Source organism: Gopherus flavomarginatus, chromosome 5, assembly GCF_025201925.1.
Source record: "Gopherus flavomarginatus isolate rGopFla2 chromosome 5, rGopFla2.mat.asm, whole genome shotgun sequence".
Classification (NCBI taxonomy): Eukaryota; Metazoa; Chordata; order Testudines; family Testudinidae; genus Gopherus; species Gopherus flavomarginatus.
Genome location: NC_066621.1, coordinates 68235460 through 68252595, shown reverse-complemented (window position 1 = coordinate 68252595; position 17136 = coordinate 68235460). Strand labels below are relative to the sequence as shown.

The 17136-nt window shown below is 40.9% G+C and overlaps 1 protein-coding gene across 3 annotated transcripts in view; it reads right to left on the bottom strand.

The window, feature by feature from the left end:
• The window catches only part of MPPED2 (metallophosphoesterase domain containing 2), a 136277-nt gene that overhangs the window by 50269 nt on the left and 68872 nt on the right, over positions 1-17136 (bottom strand). For all 3 annotated transcript variants that reach the window (XM_050955477.1, XM_050955478.1, XM_050955479.1), the window contains exon 4: positions 4682-4907. In XM_050955477.1, the coding sequence (XP_050811434.1) occupies positions 4682-4907 (226 nt within the window). The remainder of the gene's footprint in view (positions 1-4681; positions 4908-17136) is intronic.

The window sequence follows — 17136 nt, the reverse complement described above, 5'->3', positions numbered from 1 at the left end:
AATGAGACTCATTCTACCCATCAGTATATCTGAATCCTATCATGTGAGTTGCCAATTGGTTTTCTAATCCTCGCACTCAATATCGGCTGTTAATTTGCTCGCTATTTCAAGAACTTGAATACTGTCAGCAAAATCCACGATGCATTGCAAAACTTATAATTGGAAAAAAATCTGATGCTTTTCTGACAGGGTAAACACAAAGTATTAAAGCACTGATCGGAACAAGGAAGCTGTAACAAACCAGTAGCTATTTGTACTAAAATATAATTGTAAATGCAGTGGAGAAATAAACATGCTCAGTTTCAACTCTTGTTACTGAAATATGTGCAAAATTAAGCCAAATGATGGTGTGAATCCAGCAATTTTACACCAGATTTACACACACACACACACACACACACACACACACACACACAGAGAGAAGAGAGGAGAAAAATATTGTATTTTAAAGGAGATGACTGAACTGTGTGGTGTTGTTTTTCAACCTCTCTTGGCCTTTTCAAGGTCCCATTATCTATGCCAATTAAAATTTTGCTTCCAAAAAAAAAAAAAAAAATAAGGCACTTCCTCCAGAGTTACTAAAAAAAGCAAATGAAAGCCTTTGTTCTCAGAGGTGAGCTATAGTGAGCTGTTTGTTCCTGACCTCTGGATCACCCTATGGATCAAATTCCTGGACATAGGAAAAACCCACTAACATTCATTAAAAGCAACTGGGAGGCCAGCTTTGTGTTTCTGTTCTTGAGACCTGACCAAGCTACTACTTGACAAAGGTGCAGGATATTGTTGAACAATGCAGCTGTTCCTGTTGGGAGGGGAAAGGATTTTCCCAGCTCAGATGCCGGAGAGCCCCAAAAAAAACAGATTTACATGCTGCCCTCTTTACTGGACACCTCAATGTCTGAGGCATATGACTGTGAAAATAAAAGAGTTTTAAGAGTGAAATCATTAAATATCAATTATAAAGTTCAAAGAGATTTATTTATTTATTTTGTACTGGCTAGCTATTAAGACCTAAACTCATACTCCTTGTAATATTCCTGTTGAAATCGTTAGGAGTTTTGCCTGCATAAGGAGCTATACAATCAGATATTTCTCCACTAACTAAACCAGGTCCAGAGGGCAAAGACAGTAGGAAGTGAAAGGAGGCAGATTGCAGAAGTAGATTGTTGTCTACAAACTAAATGGAAAATCTTTACCCATGTTATTTCTTCAAGGTGCATCAACCAGTCTCCTAGTTAGGGTGTGAAAATGGCAGTTACATCCCCAGCCTCTGAAAGTAGGAGTTCAACAAGCAACTTTAGCATCTCTGACCCTTGCTAAGGAGGAGTCTTTCACTTTTTAGGGGCTGACACTCCAAAACTTTCAACATCTCTGCAGCTAATGCCATTTAATATCCCAGACCCATCAGGCTACATTCAAATTTTCTGCACCTCAAAGACTGTTGATATGCTCCACTGCACTCTCCAATTGCAAATACACAAGAATGCTCCTGTGTGTTGTAAGTTATTTTCTACATACAAATTCTACTAAATTGTAAGTTAGGAGGCACTACTTGAATTCTCTTAGGTCTTTAGAAAGCTTTCAGATGTACCATGAGTAATAACATGTAATGAATATGGACTGATATTCCTTTCCCATAGATACACTCAGTTGGCAATTTACATTTTCTAAATAGATAGATGAGTTATAACCAGTTTTCCCAGTCTGATGGCAATTACTTCTTAGAAACCTCTGACAGGTTGAAACCTTCAGAACTGCAGATGCTATTCTTAGTTTGGTTCCTCTTCTTAAATTAAAACCACTAGCTGTATCAGCAAACATGGATTTTTCCCTCTGGAAATATCATCTAAAATGCACACAAATCCAACTTGCGAACTTAGCTCAATTTAGGTTGGAGTGTCTTTTGGTTTAATGCACTTGTGTTTCACCTCTGAGACAGAATTGTGTGTGTATTTTTATATATGCAGGTAAAAACCCTAACTGAGGCAAGCAGACATATAAAAACCCCCAGAGGTTTCGTCCTTTTGGGGTAATCTGAATTTGAACATTTAGGATAGTAGTTCAGGGTAAGGATGGAGGGTGGGGAGAATGCAGTATACCAGAAGAGCATAAAAGCTGAAAAAGTCTTTTTCCATCATTAAGGAGCAGTCTCCTCTCTGTAAAATTTTGAACAACTGACTTTGTGCATCTGATGCACCTTTTCTCTTCTCTGAAGGAGCCACACAAAATGCAGAAATCTAATTGGATTTCATGCTTTCCCAGTAGCTGACACAAGAGGAAAGGGTGAAAGCTGCCATTTCAGCATCAGCAGTCAGCACCCTCCAAACCAAGATAAGTAGACTCCCTAACCTAAAGAGTTACATCAATTTAAAATAGTTATCTCATCTCAATTTCCCCATTCCCATTTGCCCTACACACGTATTTACCACAATTCATCACAGCTTGACACAAATTACAGACTTTGTTCAAGAGAGATTAGAGGAGTGTCCCAGGGTGGATGGAGCTCAGCTTTCCTTTCTGGCAAAGTATCCATTGCCATCCATGCATTTTGCACAAGGAAATCCCAGGATTAATGGGCTAAGGAGTCAGGTCATTATGAAATAAAGTTAAGTGGTTCAATGGCTTGTGCTGCTGGTTAGGAGAACCTTTGTTCCTTGATCAGTTGCCCCTTAATATTTCTTAATAAATTTCCAACCTTCACACATACAATATGTAAAATTTAAAGACTTCTGGATGCAGTTGGAAAAAGTAGGCCATGGGCCACCATTATGGGTTCAGTAAACAAAGGCAAAAATCAGTACATCTATACATGTGCCGGAAGTGTATCATAGAGTCCACTATTGTAAAACACCAAGTCACATGTCCCTCAAGGCCTGTAGACCACATTTTCCTCTCTGGTCTCTCCAGTGGCAATAATCTTAATCTAGGTTAAGTAAAACCCATTTTTACTAATATGAAAGGATGTCTGCGAACATCAGAGGTTGTCTACAAATTGCAAGCTTTCTGTCTAGAGCTCACACACGAGGAAGGAAGCTGTTCACCATGGTAATCTGCAGTTAACATTCCAGAGAGCTCACAGAGCTTTTAGCCCTCCAGCAATAGCCTCAAATCCATGTTACATTACCAAGGCCTTTATGTGCCCTTGTCTTCTTCAGTTAACTACCTATGGTTACTTTAGAAAAAAAGACTTTAAAATGTCTTTCAGAGATGTTCTTTATCTGAATTATGACCATCTCTATCAATTAGCAGACACTGTGAATCTAAGAGTCATTTTTTAAAAACTAGGTAGTGTCAAGTTGATTTAAACTAGAAACGAAAGCCTATGACTTTTGAATTAAAAAAAATCAGTAGCTTAAGTCAGGGGCACTGGACACAGAGTATGTCTATAAATTTCTCCCTTTCCACCTGGGTTGCCTGTAGCCAGCATTGTTGCATGTGGACCGTAAAAGGGACACTGGTAGGAACTTCACCACCAGAGAGTAACTGAGCAAAGGTGCTGCCTATAAATTGCTAAGCAGCACTGTCCAGGTGAGCGAGGGAAGGATCTTCTCAAATATGCATAAGAAGCAACTGCAGAAATGCACATAATGCAGCCCCATTCTCTGGTGCAAAAGAACCCCCAGTCTCTCATTTAAAGTGAATCTGGTATCACTGAGTTACATGATATACATGTATTAAGTCCATGCTAGAGGATGCACACTAATATCTAATCAGCTAAATCAACACAGAGGTTACTATTATAATTCCTACATATTTAACAATTATTAACATCATTGAGACTCAATTTTGTGGCATAGGCATAACAGTTTTCCTTACTGTGCTAACTGAATTCAAGAAGTACCAAGATCCTACATCTAAATAGCCAGGCAATGTGATGCGACAACAGATTGAAAGAGCAGTGGTCAGATAAAGGAGGTGGCATTTTAAAAACTCAGTTCAAGGTATCTTCAGTACAGAACTGTAGACAGCTATAGTCAGCATCTTCCTGAGTTTGTTCAGCACAGGACCTCAACTCTGATCTCTCCCACACTAAGGTCAGTCAAGAGCAACATTGATAGCAATGGACTTACAGTGGTGTCACTGAGGTCAGAATTAGGCTCAAAGTCTAATGATCAAAATTCTGAGAACAAAGAAGAACAGACAAATTTTCAGTATTCCTCAGTAGCAAGATAAAAAAATAGAGATTAAGGCACCAACTTTAAAATGGTCCCATACTGATCTAAGTTTTTACAAGTGTAAATGACTACACAACACACAAGACAGTGGAGACTCAGGTTTTAGGGACTGAATTCTGCCCTTGCTGACAGCTATGCTAGCCCACTGAATTCATGGGAACTACATGAATACAGAGAAGAGCAGAATTTGTCCACGAGTTTCCAGTAATCGAACAGCAGGCAGAATGGATATAGATCACAACTCTTCTTTTCTTGCTCTGCTCACTCTTTTACTCACACAAACAAATAATTATGTTTATCTTGCTGCATAAAATCTTTACCACTACAATTAAAGCAACACTGTCTGTGTTTTCATAGCTGTTCACAATGCAAGGTTTACTGAAAGATACAGTACGGTTCTGCACACCAGCTCAACAAAGCAGGACTCATTGCATTTTCAATGGCAGTAACTCTTGCTGTGGTTGAAAAAACAAATATAAGCACAGAAAGTTTAAATGGGGACTTACCACGGGGCACCGTATATTCGGAATCCTTTAACTGTTACCTCTGAATCTTGCAAGTAAATACTGTTTGTCAGGAGTGACTGAACATTGTCAAAGTCCTCTGGTTTCAATTTGGACACAGAGGGAAAGCGGTAGTAATCCTGTTTAACAAGGTCTGCCATGAATTCCTTATCAAATGTCAGTTCATGATTCCCAGCAATCACTATTTTATATTCATATGGCAGGCTTCCTGAAATAACAAAAAGAGCACTTAATTAGCACATTTGCTTCCCACACCAGCATAGCCGGCAAAATAAGTAGACAGCGAACACTGGCAGAATTAAATACACAGGATCCGTGTGTATCTCCATGGGCAGCGAACGTTATTAATGCTGCTTCTTTTTCTCTGAATGAAATTTTGTTAAAATGTAAAGTAATGTCACACAAAGAAATGTCATAACCAAAGGCACGTACTGCAAAATGAAACAAAACAAGCTGGCAGGCATGCAGACAGATCCTCAGCTGGTGTAAATCAGCTCAGCTCCACAGGATTGAATGGAGATACAACAGCTCTGAACATCTGGCATACTATCTGTTAGTACATGGGACTAGCTGGAAGTCAGCAATCCTGGGTTCCAGTCTATTATGCAGTGAGACATAATGAATGAATGTTTGTAAAGAGCTCAAAGGAAAGGTTCTACACTCTGTATATATTAGGTAGGATTACTTATTAAAGGTATATTTTACGAGAGTTTAAGGATTCCGAAATACCCATTAAGCAATTTATTCCCATGCTCTACCTTGTTCTACACAGTACCAGTCCACTTATGATGGACTCTCATTTTATTATTATTCTTATTATTTGTGTTATGGTAGTGCCTAATTGAGATCAGGGCTCCACCCTGAGACAGATGCTGCATAAGCATATGGTGATACAGTCATTACCCGGAACGGCTTACCAGCCAAATGGACAAGACAGATAAAGGGAGGGAGAAAGGAACTGAGGCACAGAGAGCCTATCTTTAAAATGAGGATAATAGTATTTTCTAAGGGCCTAATCCAAAGCTCACTGAAGTCAATGGGACTGGCCCATAAGGACAGATTTTCAAGGGTTCAGCATCCCCAGTTGGTGCCAGATTTAAAAAAAAACAAAGCAAAAAAAATGTTGCAAATAAGGTCATTTATTTCAGTGCCTTAACAAAAGCTGAGTTCTTTTTAAAAAATCTGATTTAAAGCAGTTCGCCAAAAATCACACAGAAAACTCTTAGAGCTGGGAATTGGCCTCTGATCTCCAGTCCAAATGCAGCGCCTTAACCACAAGCCATCTTTCTTCTCTTATAGAAACTCGTTTAGCTTAGTGAACATTCCTAGTGATCACTAAGGGAATGATTTCACAAAGGTGATTGGTTCCTTACAAATACCATAGATTAGATAGCCCAATAGATAGCCACCTCTTCTTACTGTTCTTGGCCCTATTTGGTTGTACAAACTGTGAAGGAAAGACTAATATTCTATACTTATGAATACTATTCTAATAAGGACACTACAGCCCCAATTCTTTAGTCTTTGCACTCCTGAAACTCGCACTGAAGAAATACAGGATTGGGCTCTATGTTTTCTTGCCAGCACTATCCCCCATAAACACACACAACTTTCCTATTTCAAAATTTGGTTTGCAAATAAAATCAAAAAGCCTACTTGAAAAATAATTAGAGAAATGTTTGTGATAGTCAGACTAACTTTACTCCAATGGGGCTTATGGGGAAAGAGTGAAAATTCTCTTCCTTTCAATATTTATGGCAAGGAAATGGGAGTTCAGCAGGATTTTTATGCAAACATTTCCTGATCAAAATCCGTTAATTCTGGGTAGAAAAATAAAAAGCTATGATGTCCGCTCCCCCCCAAACACTAGACATCTTCATAGATTCCTAATGTCTGAACAAAATGCAAATCATACATATTAATAATTCTCTGTGGTGCAGCATTAGACTAAAAGCTGGGTGAGATGCTACTGGGCATTTGTCACTCCTCTGCAGTTTATGCCCCATTCCCTCCTCCCTCTTTCCCATCTCTGTCACATGCTGCTCTGCAATTCATTTTATTTAAAAACTAGGAATAATAGGTACCTACAATTCCAGCTCTCTGTGACTCCTGGGCACAAGGTAAAATTGCTATTTTCTTCTCTCTCAGGAAACAGAAAAGATACCACTGACATGAAATCTGATACACTTGTCATAATTATCAATCCCCACAAACCAAGCTAGATTTGGTGAAAATCTTAAGAGAGGGTAGGGACACCATTCCTGCCCATCCTGGCTAATAGCCATTCATGGACCTATCTTCCATGAATCTATCTAGCTCCCTTTTGAACCCCGTTATAGTTTTGGCCTTCACAACACCCTCTGGCAAGGAGTTCCAGAGGTTGACAGTGTGTTGCGTGAAAACATACTTTCTTGCGTTTGTTTTAAAACTCCTACCTATTAATTTCATGTGGTGGCCCCTTGTTCTTGTATTGTGAGAAGGAGTAAATAACACTTCCTTATTTATTTTCTCTATACCACTCGTGATTTTATAGACCTCTATCATATCCCCCCTCCTTAGTTACCTCTTTTCCAAGATGAAAAGTCCCAGTCTTATTAATCTCTCCTCTTACAGAAGCCGTTCCATACCCCTAATCATTTTTGTTGCCCTTTTCTGAACCTTTTCCAATTCCAAATATCTTTTTTGAGATGGGGCAACCACATCTGCATGCAGTATTCAAGGTGTGGGCGTACCATGGATTTATATAGAGGCAACAAGATATTTTCTGTCTTATTATCTATCCTTTTCTTGATGATTCCCAACATTCTGTTCGCTTTTTTGACTGCTGTTGCACATTGAGTGGATGATTTCAGAGAACTATCCACAATGACTCTAAGATCTCTTTCTTGAGTGGTAACACCTAATTTAGACCCCATCACTCTATATGTATAGTTAGGATTAGGTTTTCCAATGTGCATTATTTTGCATTTATCAACATTAAATTTCATCTGCCATTTTGTTGCCCTATCACCCAGTTTTGTGAGATCCTTTTGTAGCTCTTCGCAGTCTGCTTGGGACTTAATCCCATTCTTAAATTTATTAAGATCCAACTTTAATCTAGTGAGGTTGTCTGCCCCAGCTACTACCGGGAGATTGTTCCAGAACCTCACTCCTGTGATGGTTAGAATCTTCTTCCAATTTCTAGTATGAATTTATTCACGCTCATTGTGCCAACACTGTCCTTTAGTTTAAATAGCACTTCTCCCTCCCTGGTGTTTACCACGTCCCGTCCCCAATGTATCTATAGATAGCAATCATATCCCTACTCAGTCTTCATTTTGCATACCTATTTTTATATAGTGCTTTTCATCAGTAGATCACAAAGTGCTTCACAATCTTTAATGTATTTGTCCTCATAACACACCTGTGAGGGAGATAAGTAATATTATCCCCATTTTACAGATGGGGAACTGAACCACAGAGAGGCTAAGGTTTGAATCTACAAAGGTACGTAGGTGCCTATCCCCCCAGATTCAGATGCCTAAGTCCCATTTTTAGGCCCCACTGCAATCCACAAAACTCCTGCTCAGGTGCTGCCTAACTCTGCACCAAAACTCACTTGTTTTTGCAGTAGAAGTTCCCTAGGCACCCATGTTTCTGCCTCTGGGCATTTGTGATACTGGCAGACTTTACAGGGATCCCCTGAGTCAGTTATATGCATAATAATTCAACAAAGGCATATGAAGTCTCTACTGAGATCCAGTTACACGCTGGTTGGCATAACCACTGCAACATGTATATAAGGATAATATTAAAGGAGGTTCTTGCCTATACTGGAAAATAAGTTCTTAAGGTGTGAAAGTTAAAGCAGGGCACCAGAAGGTGAAAAGCGTGTTCCTTTCCGATAAGACGCTTATCTGTCTGGTTACATGCAAATTGGGTATCGTATACCTCACAAGAGATACCTATTTACATACTAAGCCCCTCAGCTAATCAACATTGAGAAACTGACAAGAGACTGCTAAAGCTATAGGAAGGAACACACAGCAGGAGAGTGTCTGGTTTATGAATAAAGATCAAAGGACTCTTTTGCCATATCCAGGGTTGCAAAGAGACACCCTGATATCTTTCACTTGGGAAGTAAGCTGACAGTGGGCTTGCTTGCTGGCTGTAATAGGCTGGAAGGATTTGGGGTGAGCTTTTGCTCTTATGACAGAACAATGTCCTATTAGTTAAGTTTAGGCTCTAGTACACGTGCTATGATTTCATTTCAAATGTAACCCTTCAATGCCAGTATTTCTGCTTGCTATCATTTGAATCCCTGTTCTTTGTTAAATAAACTTCTACTTGCTTTCTCTATAAACAAATCTCAGTGCTGTGTGTTAAGCAGAACTGTGTTCTGTACTGTAAACTGGTAAGCTGTGATGTACTGTTCCTTTGTGAACAGAGGAATTCTGTGACCATCCAGTGGATCAGGACCTGGGAGATGCTTGGACCACTCAGGGATTTAAGCGTGCCCTATCGCTAAACTGTAAAGAGATAATGGGGCCTGTGGTGGCCTAGAGGGGAGTGCTTGTGTTGCCAGAGGCTGCTAGAGTTGGGGAGCTCACCACAGTAAGAACAGAAGGGCTTCCTCACACTAAAAGTAAGTACAAGTGAGGTGCATCACAACTTTGAGTATCCCCAGAAAGCATCACAGCATGCACACTGCTACTTCACTCTAGGTGTCTGGACACCTATCTCCTGCCTAAATCCCAGTGCAATCCATGAACTAGGGGAAGGCAGGCATTCCTCTGCTTAACTTGCCTGTGAAGCCTGATCCAGGAGGCACTTTCAAAGGTTGCCTACCTCCATGCAAAACAGAAGGAGGAGAAGCTCACTTTAGCTCAGTTGTTAGGATACTCAACCAGGATGTGGGAGACCAGTAGTTCAAATCCCTGCTCTGCCTGATGAGAAGGGATTTGAACTGGGATCTGTCAGGTCAGTGCCCTACTCCCTTGGCTACAGAGTTTCACTCTTCGTTGCCCAATTATTGAATTAAAGTGTAGCAACTTCAAGAGGAGAGATTGAGGGGACTAACCTCAGTATACACCTTACACCCAGTCTGTTTTGTGCAAAGGTAAGCTGCCTCTGAGAAAGCCTACAGGCTCAGGCCCTTCACATAAGTTAAACAGCAGAGTGCCCGTCTTCCCCTGGGTTTATGGATCTCTAGCAGAGATAGGCACCTATCTCCATGAGAGGGGCAGGGCTTAGCATACATCCTTCTCACTGGCATCTCCACTGGCTCCTCCTCCCCACTGTGCTGGCTTTGTGGATTACATTCTACGGTGCCTATTTCTCCCAATATATTGTGTAGGCTACTTAGGCGCTGTGGATTGCAGTGTTGTTCCTGTGATTTTCTAGTGCTCAGAAATCAGGGATAGTGACACTGAGCATCCCAATGCCTAAGTGTAGTGTACTAAGACTGTATTGTGATAGCATGGACACGGAAATGTACATCCACATCTGACAGTGAAGCAAGCATGCCATGGTACATTGTATAGCACACCCTCAAGATGCTAGCTTGATTAGTAATTGGTTATGGGCCCGGTTGTATTTGCTTGCAGTCTTTAAATGGTGTACACTTCTTTTTTTTAAACGGATCAGGATGAATGTGCTTCATTCTATCTTTAATCATTCATGGGACAGTACTTGCTGTGTGTTAAGTACATTTAAATGCTTAAATATTTTCATTATGTACCACAAACCTGAATTTGCTCCATAATCTCTTGACTTTAGATTCTGCCAAATTTCTTTTTCCTTTTCTGATGGGTAGGGGCATAGAAGGAGGCTCAGAAGATGGGGGGGGGGGGGGGATTTTGCTCTTTAAAAAAAAATAAAAAAAACTCCACCTCCCACCCCCAACGTACATATAACTAAATCTGTTGAAAGCCAGCACAGGCCCATGAAAAGCGGAGGCAGTCCATCCATTGCTTTCCCCTTCCCCTAGGAAACTATATATAGTATTATTCAGAGTAATACATTACCTCTAATCAGATTATGTATTTGTACATCTCATTCAAGTTATCCCCTCCTGAAAGGGCCCCAATCAAGTAAAACATTCATTCATTCTCTGTGATACAACTTCTGAAATATTCTGGCATGTTTTCCTTTGGCAACAGTGCCCTTCGTCTATATTCTGCTTACCTTTTATGTTTTCTATGGAAGCATAAGCACAGTCACACACTAATCTCCTACTCAATGGTATTTTAGTTTTCCTCTTGCCTACATTAATCTTTATGTATCCACATTCCAGTTGTTTGGTGGCTCGGTGCAGGGTAGCACAGTGCAAGCTTTGATGGGCATTTCCCCATTTTTTCTTTATATCACACATACTAATGTAATACAGTAGTTCAGGAAAACAGTAATTCTTCTTATTCTCAATTATTCCATGAAACTGCTGGGTGGGGAGGGATCCATTCCCAAGCTGTGGAAGATGCCTGATGCGTTTGTTGGAGTGAGCACTTCAAAACCCCCAGTCGCAGACTCACAAAGTGACAGTAAAGTCTCATTTTAAACCATTCAACCAATTTCCAGATTAGGCCAAAGGCCACAACTGCAACTGCTGAGTGTATGCATGTGAAATCTTAACAGGAGAAGGATTAAAAGGAAGCTGCTGTCCCACTGGAAAGGAGTTTATGATGGAGATATTCAAACATCAGTCACTCTACAACTTCCAAAATCGAACAGCCATGTCAATGTGCCAAAATATATTACTTGGGCCAATTACATCCTTGAATATCTGCATGCAATGGAAGCTGTGCACATCCCAGGGCAGAATTTAATCCATGACTAGCGAATTACTGTAATAGCTATGAAGGCTTCTCTCTTCCTAAATATGACAGTTCAGTGGCACTCTTGCTCAGAGAAGAACATTACCGTTAAGAGTAAGTCAGTCAGTTTCAGGCTCACAAATAATTTTTTATACTTCCTCCACCCAGCAGTTGCCACCAAAATATGACTTTGGAATTCAGGATTACTTTGAAGATATGTGCCTCTCCTAAAGAAACTGGTTTTGCAAGATTAACTTTAAATACTTAAACAGCAAGATTTTTACTATGTGATTTAGCCAGGGGTTCCAAAACCTCAACCTAATGTCGCACCAAATAATTCTCTTTAAGTTTCTGCTTCATAAGAGCTTGATCCTGGAAGCCCATACTCACCCAAGCTGTCTTTTCTGTTTTCAGTGGGGCTACTCAGAAAAGTAAAGATTTACTCTATATATGGCATTATAAAAGATAGAATGTGATTGGCTATGAGATTTAACTATGCATGTCCTTGTTAGAAGCAAAAATGCCAGATCTTCTTAGTCAACTGTTCAAAAATATAACAATAATTATAACATGGTTGAGAAGTGCAGTGACTCCAGATCTCCACACTGTCATAAAAGCCACACTGCCTTCAACTTCATGCTTCAGGCATTTGGGGTAGTTGCACACTTTGCTATTTGTTGTTCTTACTTTTGACTGATTACATGGAAATGGAGCTTTACTGCTGTCTACAGCTGTAGTACATAACATTGTAAATGTATTTCAGTCACAGATATTTGACTCCTGTCTTCTCATTTTTACAACTCCTTCAGTGCCTTTCATCTAAGGATCTCAACATGTATTACAAGCACTAATTAACTAAGCCACCAACACCTCCATCAAGCAGGTAAGTATTATCATGCCCACTTTACAGATGGGCAAACTGCAGCAAAGACTGGTTAAGGGAGTTGCCTGTGGTCATACAACGAATCAGAGACTGAGACTCACAATTCCCTGTTGGAGCTGCAGCTAGCAAGAGATGTTAAGAGTAACAAGAAGGGTTTCTTCAGCTATGTTAGCAACAAGAAGAAAGTCAAGGAAAGTGTAGGCCCCTTACTAAATGAGGGAGGCAACCTAGTGACAGAGGATATGGAAAAAGCTAATGTACTCAATGCTTTTTTTGCCTCTGTCTTCACAAACAAGGTCAGCTCCCAGACTGCTGCACTGGGCAGCACAGTATGGGGAGAAGGTGACCAGCCCTCTGTGGAGAAAGAAGTGGTTCTGGACTATTTAGAAAAACTGGACGAGTACAAGTCCATGGGGCCAGATGCGCTGCATCCAAGGGTGCTAAAGGAGTTGGTGGATGTGATTGCAGAGACATTGGCCAATATCTTTGAAAACACATGGTGAACAGGGGAGGTCCCGGATGAGTGGAAAAAGGCGAATGTACTGCCCACCTTTAAAAAAGGGAAGGAGGAGGATCCGCAGAACTACAGGCCAGTCAGCCTCACCTCAGTCCCTGGAAAAATCATGGGGCAGGTCCTCAAGGAATCAATTCTGAAGCACTTAGAGGAGAGGAAAGTGATCAAGAACAATCAGCATGGATTCACCAAGGGCAAGTCATGCCTGACTAACCTAATTGCCTTCTATGAGGAGATAACTGGCTCTGTGGATGAGGGGAAAGCAGTGGATGTGTTATTCCTTGACTTTAGCAAAGCTTTTGACACGGTCTCCCACAGCATTCTTGCCAGCAAGTTAAAGAAGTATGGGCTGGATGATTGGACTATAAGGTGGATAGAAAGCTGGCTAGATCGTTGGGCTCAACGGGTAGTGATCAACAGCTCCATGTCTAGTTGGCAGCCAGTTTCAAGTGGAGTGCCCCAAGGGTCGGCCCTGGGGCTGGGTTTGTTCAATATCTTCATTAATGATCTGGAGGATGGCGTGGACTGCACTCTCAGCAAGTTTGCAGATGACACTAAACTTGGAAGAGTGGTAGATACTCTTAGGGATAGGGACAGGATACAGAGGGACCTAGACAAATTAGAGGACTGGGCCAAAAAAAATCTGATGAGGTTCAATAAGGATAAGTGCAGAGTCCTGCACTTAGGATGGAAGAATCCCATGCACTGTTACAGACTAGGGATCGAATGGCTAGGAAGCAGTTCTGCAGAAAAGGACCTAGGGGTTACAGTAGAGGAGAAGCTGGATATGAGTCAACAGTGTGCCCTTGTTGCCAAGAAGGCTAATGGCATTTCGGGCTGTATAAGTAGAGGCATTGCCAGCAGATCGAGGGATGTGATCATTCCCCTCTATTCGACATTGGTGAAGCCTCATCTAGAGTACTGTGTCCAGTTTTGGGCCCCACACTACAAGAAGGATGTGGAAAAGCTGGAAAAAGTCCAGCGGAGGGCAACAAAAATGATTAGGGGGCTGGAGCACATGACTTATGAGGAGAGGCTGAGGGAACTGGGATTGTTCAGTCTGCAGAAGAGACGGATGAGGGGGGATTTGATAGCTGCTTTCAACTACCTGAAAGAGGGTTCCAAAGAGGATGGGTCTAGACTGTTCTCAGTGGTACCCAATGACAGAACAAGGAGTAATGGTCTCAAGTTGCAGTGGGGGAGGTTTAGGTTGGATATTAGGAAAAACTTTTTCACTCAGAGAGTGGTGAAGCACTGGAATGGGTTACCTAGGGAGGTGGTGGAATCTCCTTCCTTACAGGTTTTTAAGGTCAGGCTTGACAAAGCCCTGGCTAGGATGATTTAGTTAGGAAATGATCCTGCTTTGAGCAGGGGGTTGGACTAGATGACCTCCTGAGGTCCCTTCCAACCCTGATATTCTATGGTTCTATGATTCTATGAACTACTACCTAGTGAAACAGAGCTTACAGATATGTAGAAGCAGCACGGAACAGTCTCCTGTAACTACAAAGAGGCTCAGAGATCAGCAGGGAAATCAGCAGATCACAGACATCCTTATAGACAGCCAGTTGTTCCTCTGTGCCGTTCCTTGCTATTGGCAGCAGAGCTCACCCAGCAGAAGGGTTGCCATTGGTGCCATCCCCCTCAATGAGGTGAGGGCAACAAATGCTGTAAAGGGGAACTTAATGTTGTTCTGAGCAGCCGTAATTCCTGGTAGATTGTCTGGTGGAAACTCCACTGGTTTTGGAGGTCAGTGTGAACAGCAGCTTCATCTCTTTCTCTTCTCTGCATGTGGCCATCCCTACCTCTCAAACTCACGATGCCCCAACCACATAATGGGGCCTTCTCTATTTTGAGAGATGGTGGGACAATGCCTCAAAAACTCTGCTTCCTCCTTCCACATGGAATGGATGGATGGATCAGACTCGTATCTGTGCCAGTTTTTATAATACATGCTAGATTCCCCACGCTGAATGGAACAACAATAGTCCTCTGTAAAACTTAGAATCCAAAACAGGATAAAAGGAGCAAACATCTTTCCTTGGATTATACCAGCAATGAAAAAGCTCTGGCTGCTCTCAGAATAAATATCCCTCCCACTATCCCCTGCCCTGCAAAATAAAAAATCCTTTAATCAAATAATTAAAAAAAGAAAATGACAACTATATTGGCCAAACAAGCTAACAGCTTAACACACATTTCTAACCATTCACATACACATTTTGATGACATAAAAAGAACAGAACAACTCACAACAATAAAATAGTTCAAATAAAACATACATGAAAAATAGAAACACAAGGTCCAGGCATAGCCCCAGGCCACTGAAGACAGCCCAAGTCCCAAAACTCTGCAAATCTTCCTGCTGCAAAATATTCCACCAGGTTTTTTAGCCATCAGTTCACAAATGCCTTTTTAAAGCAACATTTGGTTTTGGAAGAGCGTGAAGGGAAAGAATAAAAACACATGGAAAATATATCAAGGTGGGCGAAAGAGTAAAAGTTTAACTGTTTTGCTTTATGCAAAGAAAACATCAGACCACAGTATAGAGAAAAGTGAAGGCTGAGATCCTTGGATTCCTGTGATAAATCTAAAGCTTGTACATAAAAGCTCCCCTTTGTTGAAAAGGTTGTTAGACACCACAGAAAAGAAATGTTATGTAAGTGCAAGCTCTGCCTCTGACCTTTCACTCTGTAACCATCAGGCTTCATTCATTTTCACAAGGCCTGACAGCTCTAGCGTTAATACTCACACTTGCTGATCGAGCCACACAGCAGGTTCAGACTGCTACCTTCTCCTCTGAAATTCATGCATTAGGGTTTCTTCCATGCTGGTAATGGAAAACCAAGTCTAAGAAACATTAAACACAAAAAACTACGTTACAATAATGCCAAGGTTGAGCCATAAACCCACGAAAGCAAGGAAATGCTGAGTGAATCTTTGTCTCATCACCCATAACTCAGTCCTCAACAGCTGAAGCACTGTAGCACTTAAGGCCTTCCACTAGAGTCCACAGCACTAGGAGATGTTACTTGACCTGTGTGGTCCTGACCAGCAGTCTTATGCTGCAGACCAGAGGTGCCCAACAGCAAATATTCCTATCCAGATATCCAGCCCATACAGAAGTAAAATATATTGTACGACAGTGACATGTAACATCACCAAGTGGAGAAGGACCCCTGAAACGGGGCCACATACACTGCAGCATCTAGTTACAAAGGGGCTGATTTAAGGATGCAGTGACAACAGTAACTTGGAAATTCCTTGCTTTTATGCATTTATGTCTCAACCATAACATTATTCTAATGTAACTGTTTGTGATTTATAGCCGGAGTTATTTTTGTTCAAAACAAAAAAAAAGTTAGTATGACAGTAAGATACAATCTCTTGTTTCACCATTGATGCCACAGCCTATTTACAGCTGCATTGAAATCAGTTATTTTTTACCTCTCGAGTTTGTTTGTAAGTTTGTTGGGATAATGGAATTGAAACGGTCTCTCTAATGGAGCCTAGTACGAGAAGGTTTTCACTGGATCTTATCAACTGGTGCACAGTATTTATTTATCCTGAAGTTGGAATACAAATTTGGCATTCTTTGAAAGCCGCAGCATGATTTTGTAGCTCAAAGTACTGCCAGTCTGAGTATTCAAAAGCCATGAGACAGCCCCCCAAAATCATGAGATTGGCTTAAAAATTATGGGATTTTAAAAAGAATACATTTGGAACTCTTTTTATTTGCCTGCTGGTGAGTGAGCCTTTAGGGTTAATGTTTTCAAGCTTTCCTCCAAAATGAGAAGAGCCAGAAAATTACTTTAAAACAGCTGAGATTCTCATATAATAACTCCAGGAGATGGGGCTTTAAGGAAAATAACAAACATCATAAAAGTCACATGAAGTTGCAAGAGCTCGCAACACTGTCCTTAAAGTCTACCTTTAAATTTAGCGAAGTCTGAAGGGCAATATGGTCATTGCGTCTTGCAATAGCTTTTATTGTTTTTTTCATTCATTTTTAAAGTCAATCCTTGTAAAACAAAAATGTAAATGTGCCAATCGTTCTAGGACGTCATACAAACAATACAGGGCACAAAGAGCAGGCCTAACATGATTGCTGAGTGCTGTATGCTTGCTTTTAAAAGGATCCACTGAAATGAAATAGCACTAACTTGGGATAATATAAGGGTTACAGGCCAGATTTAGCCTTCATTTCATCTGTTGAACTGGAGTGGGGCTCCACTGATTTAGGCAGAAT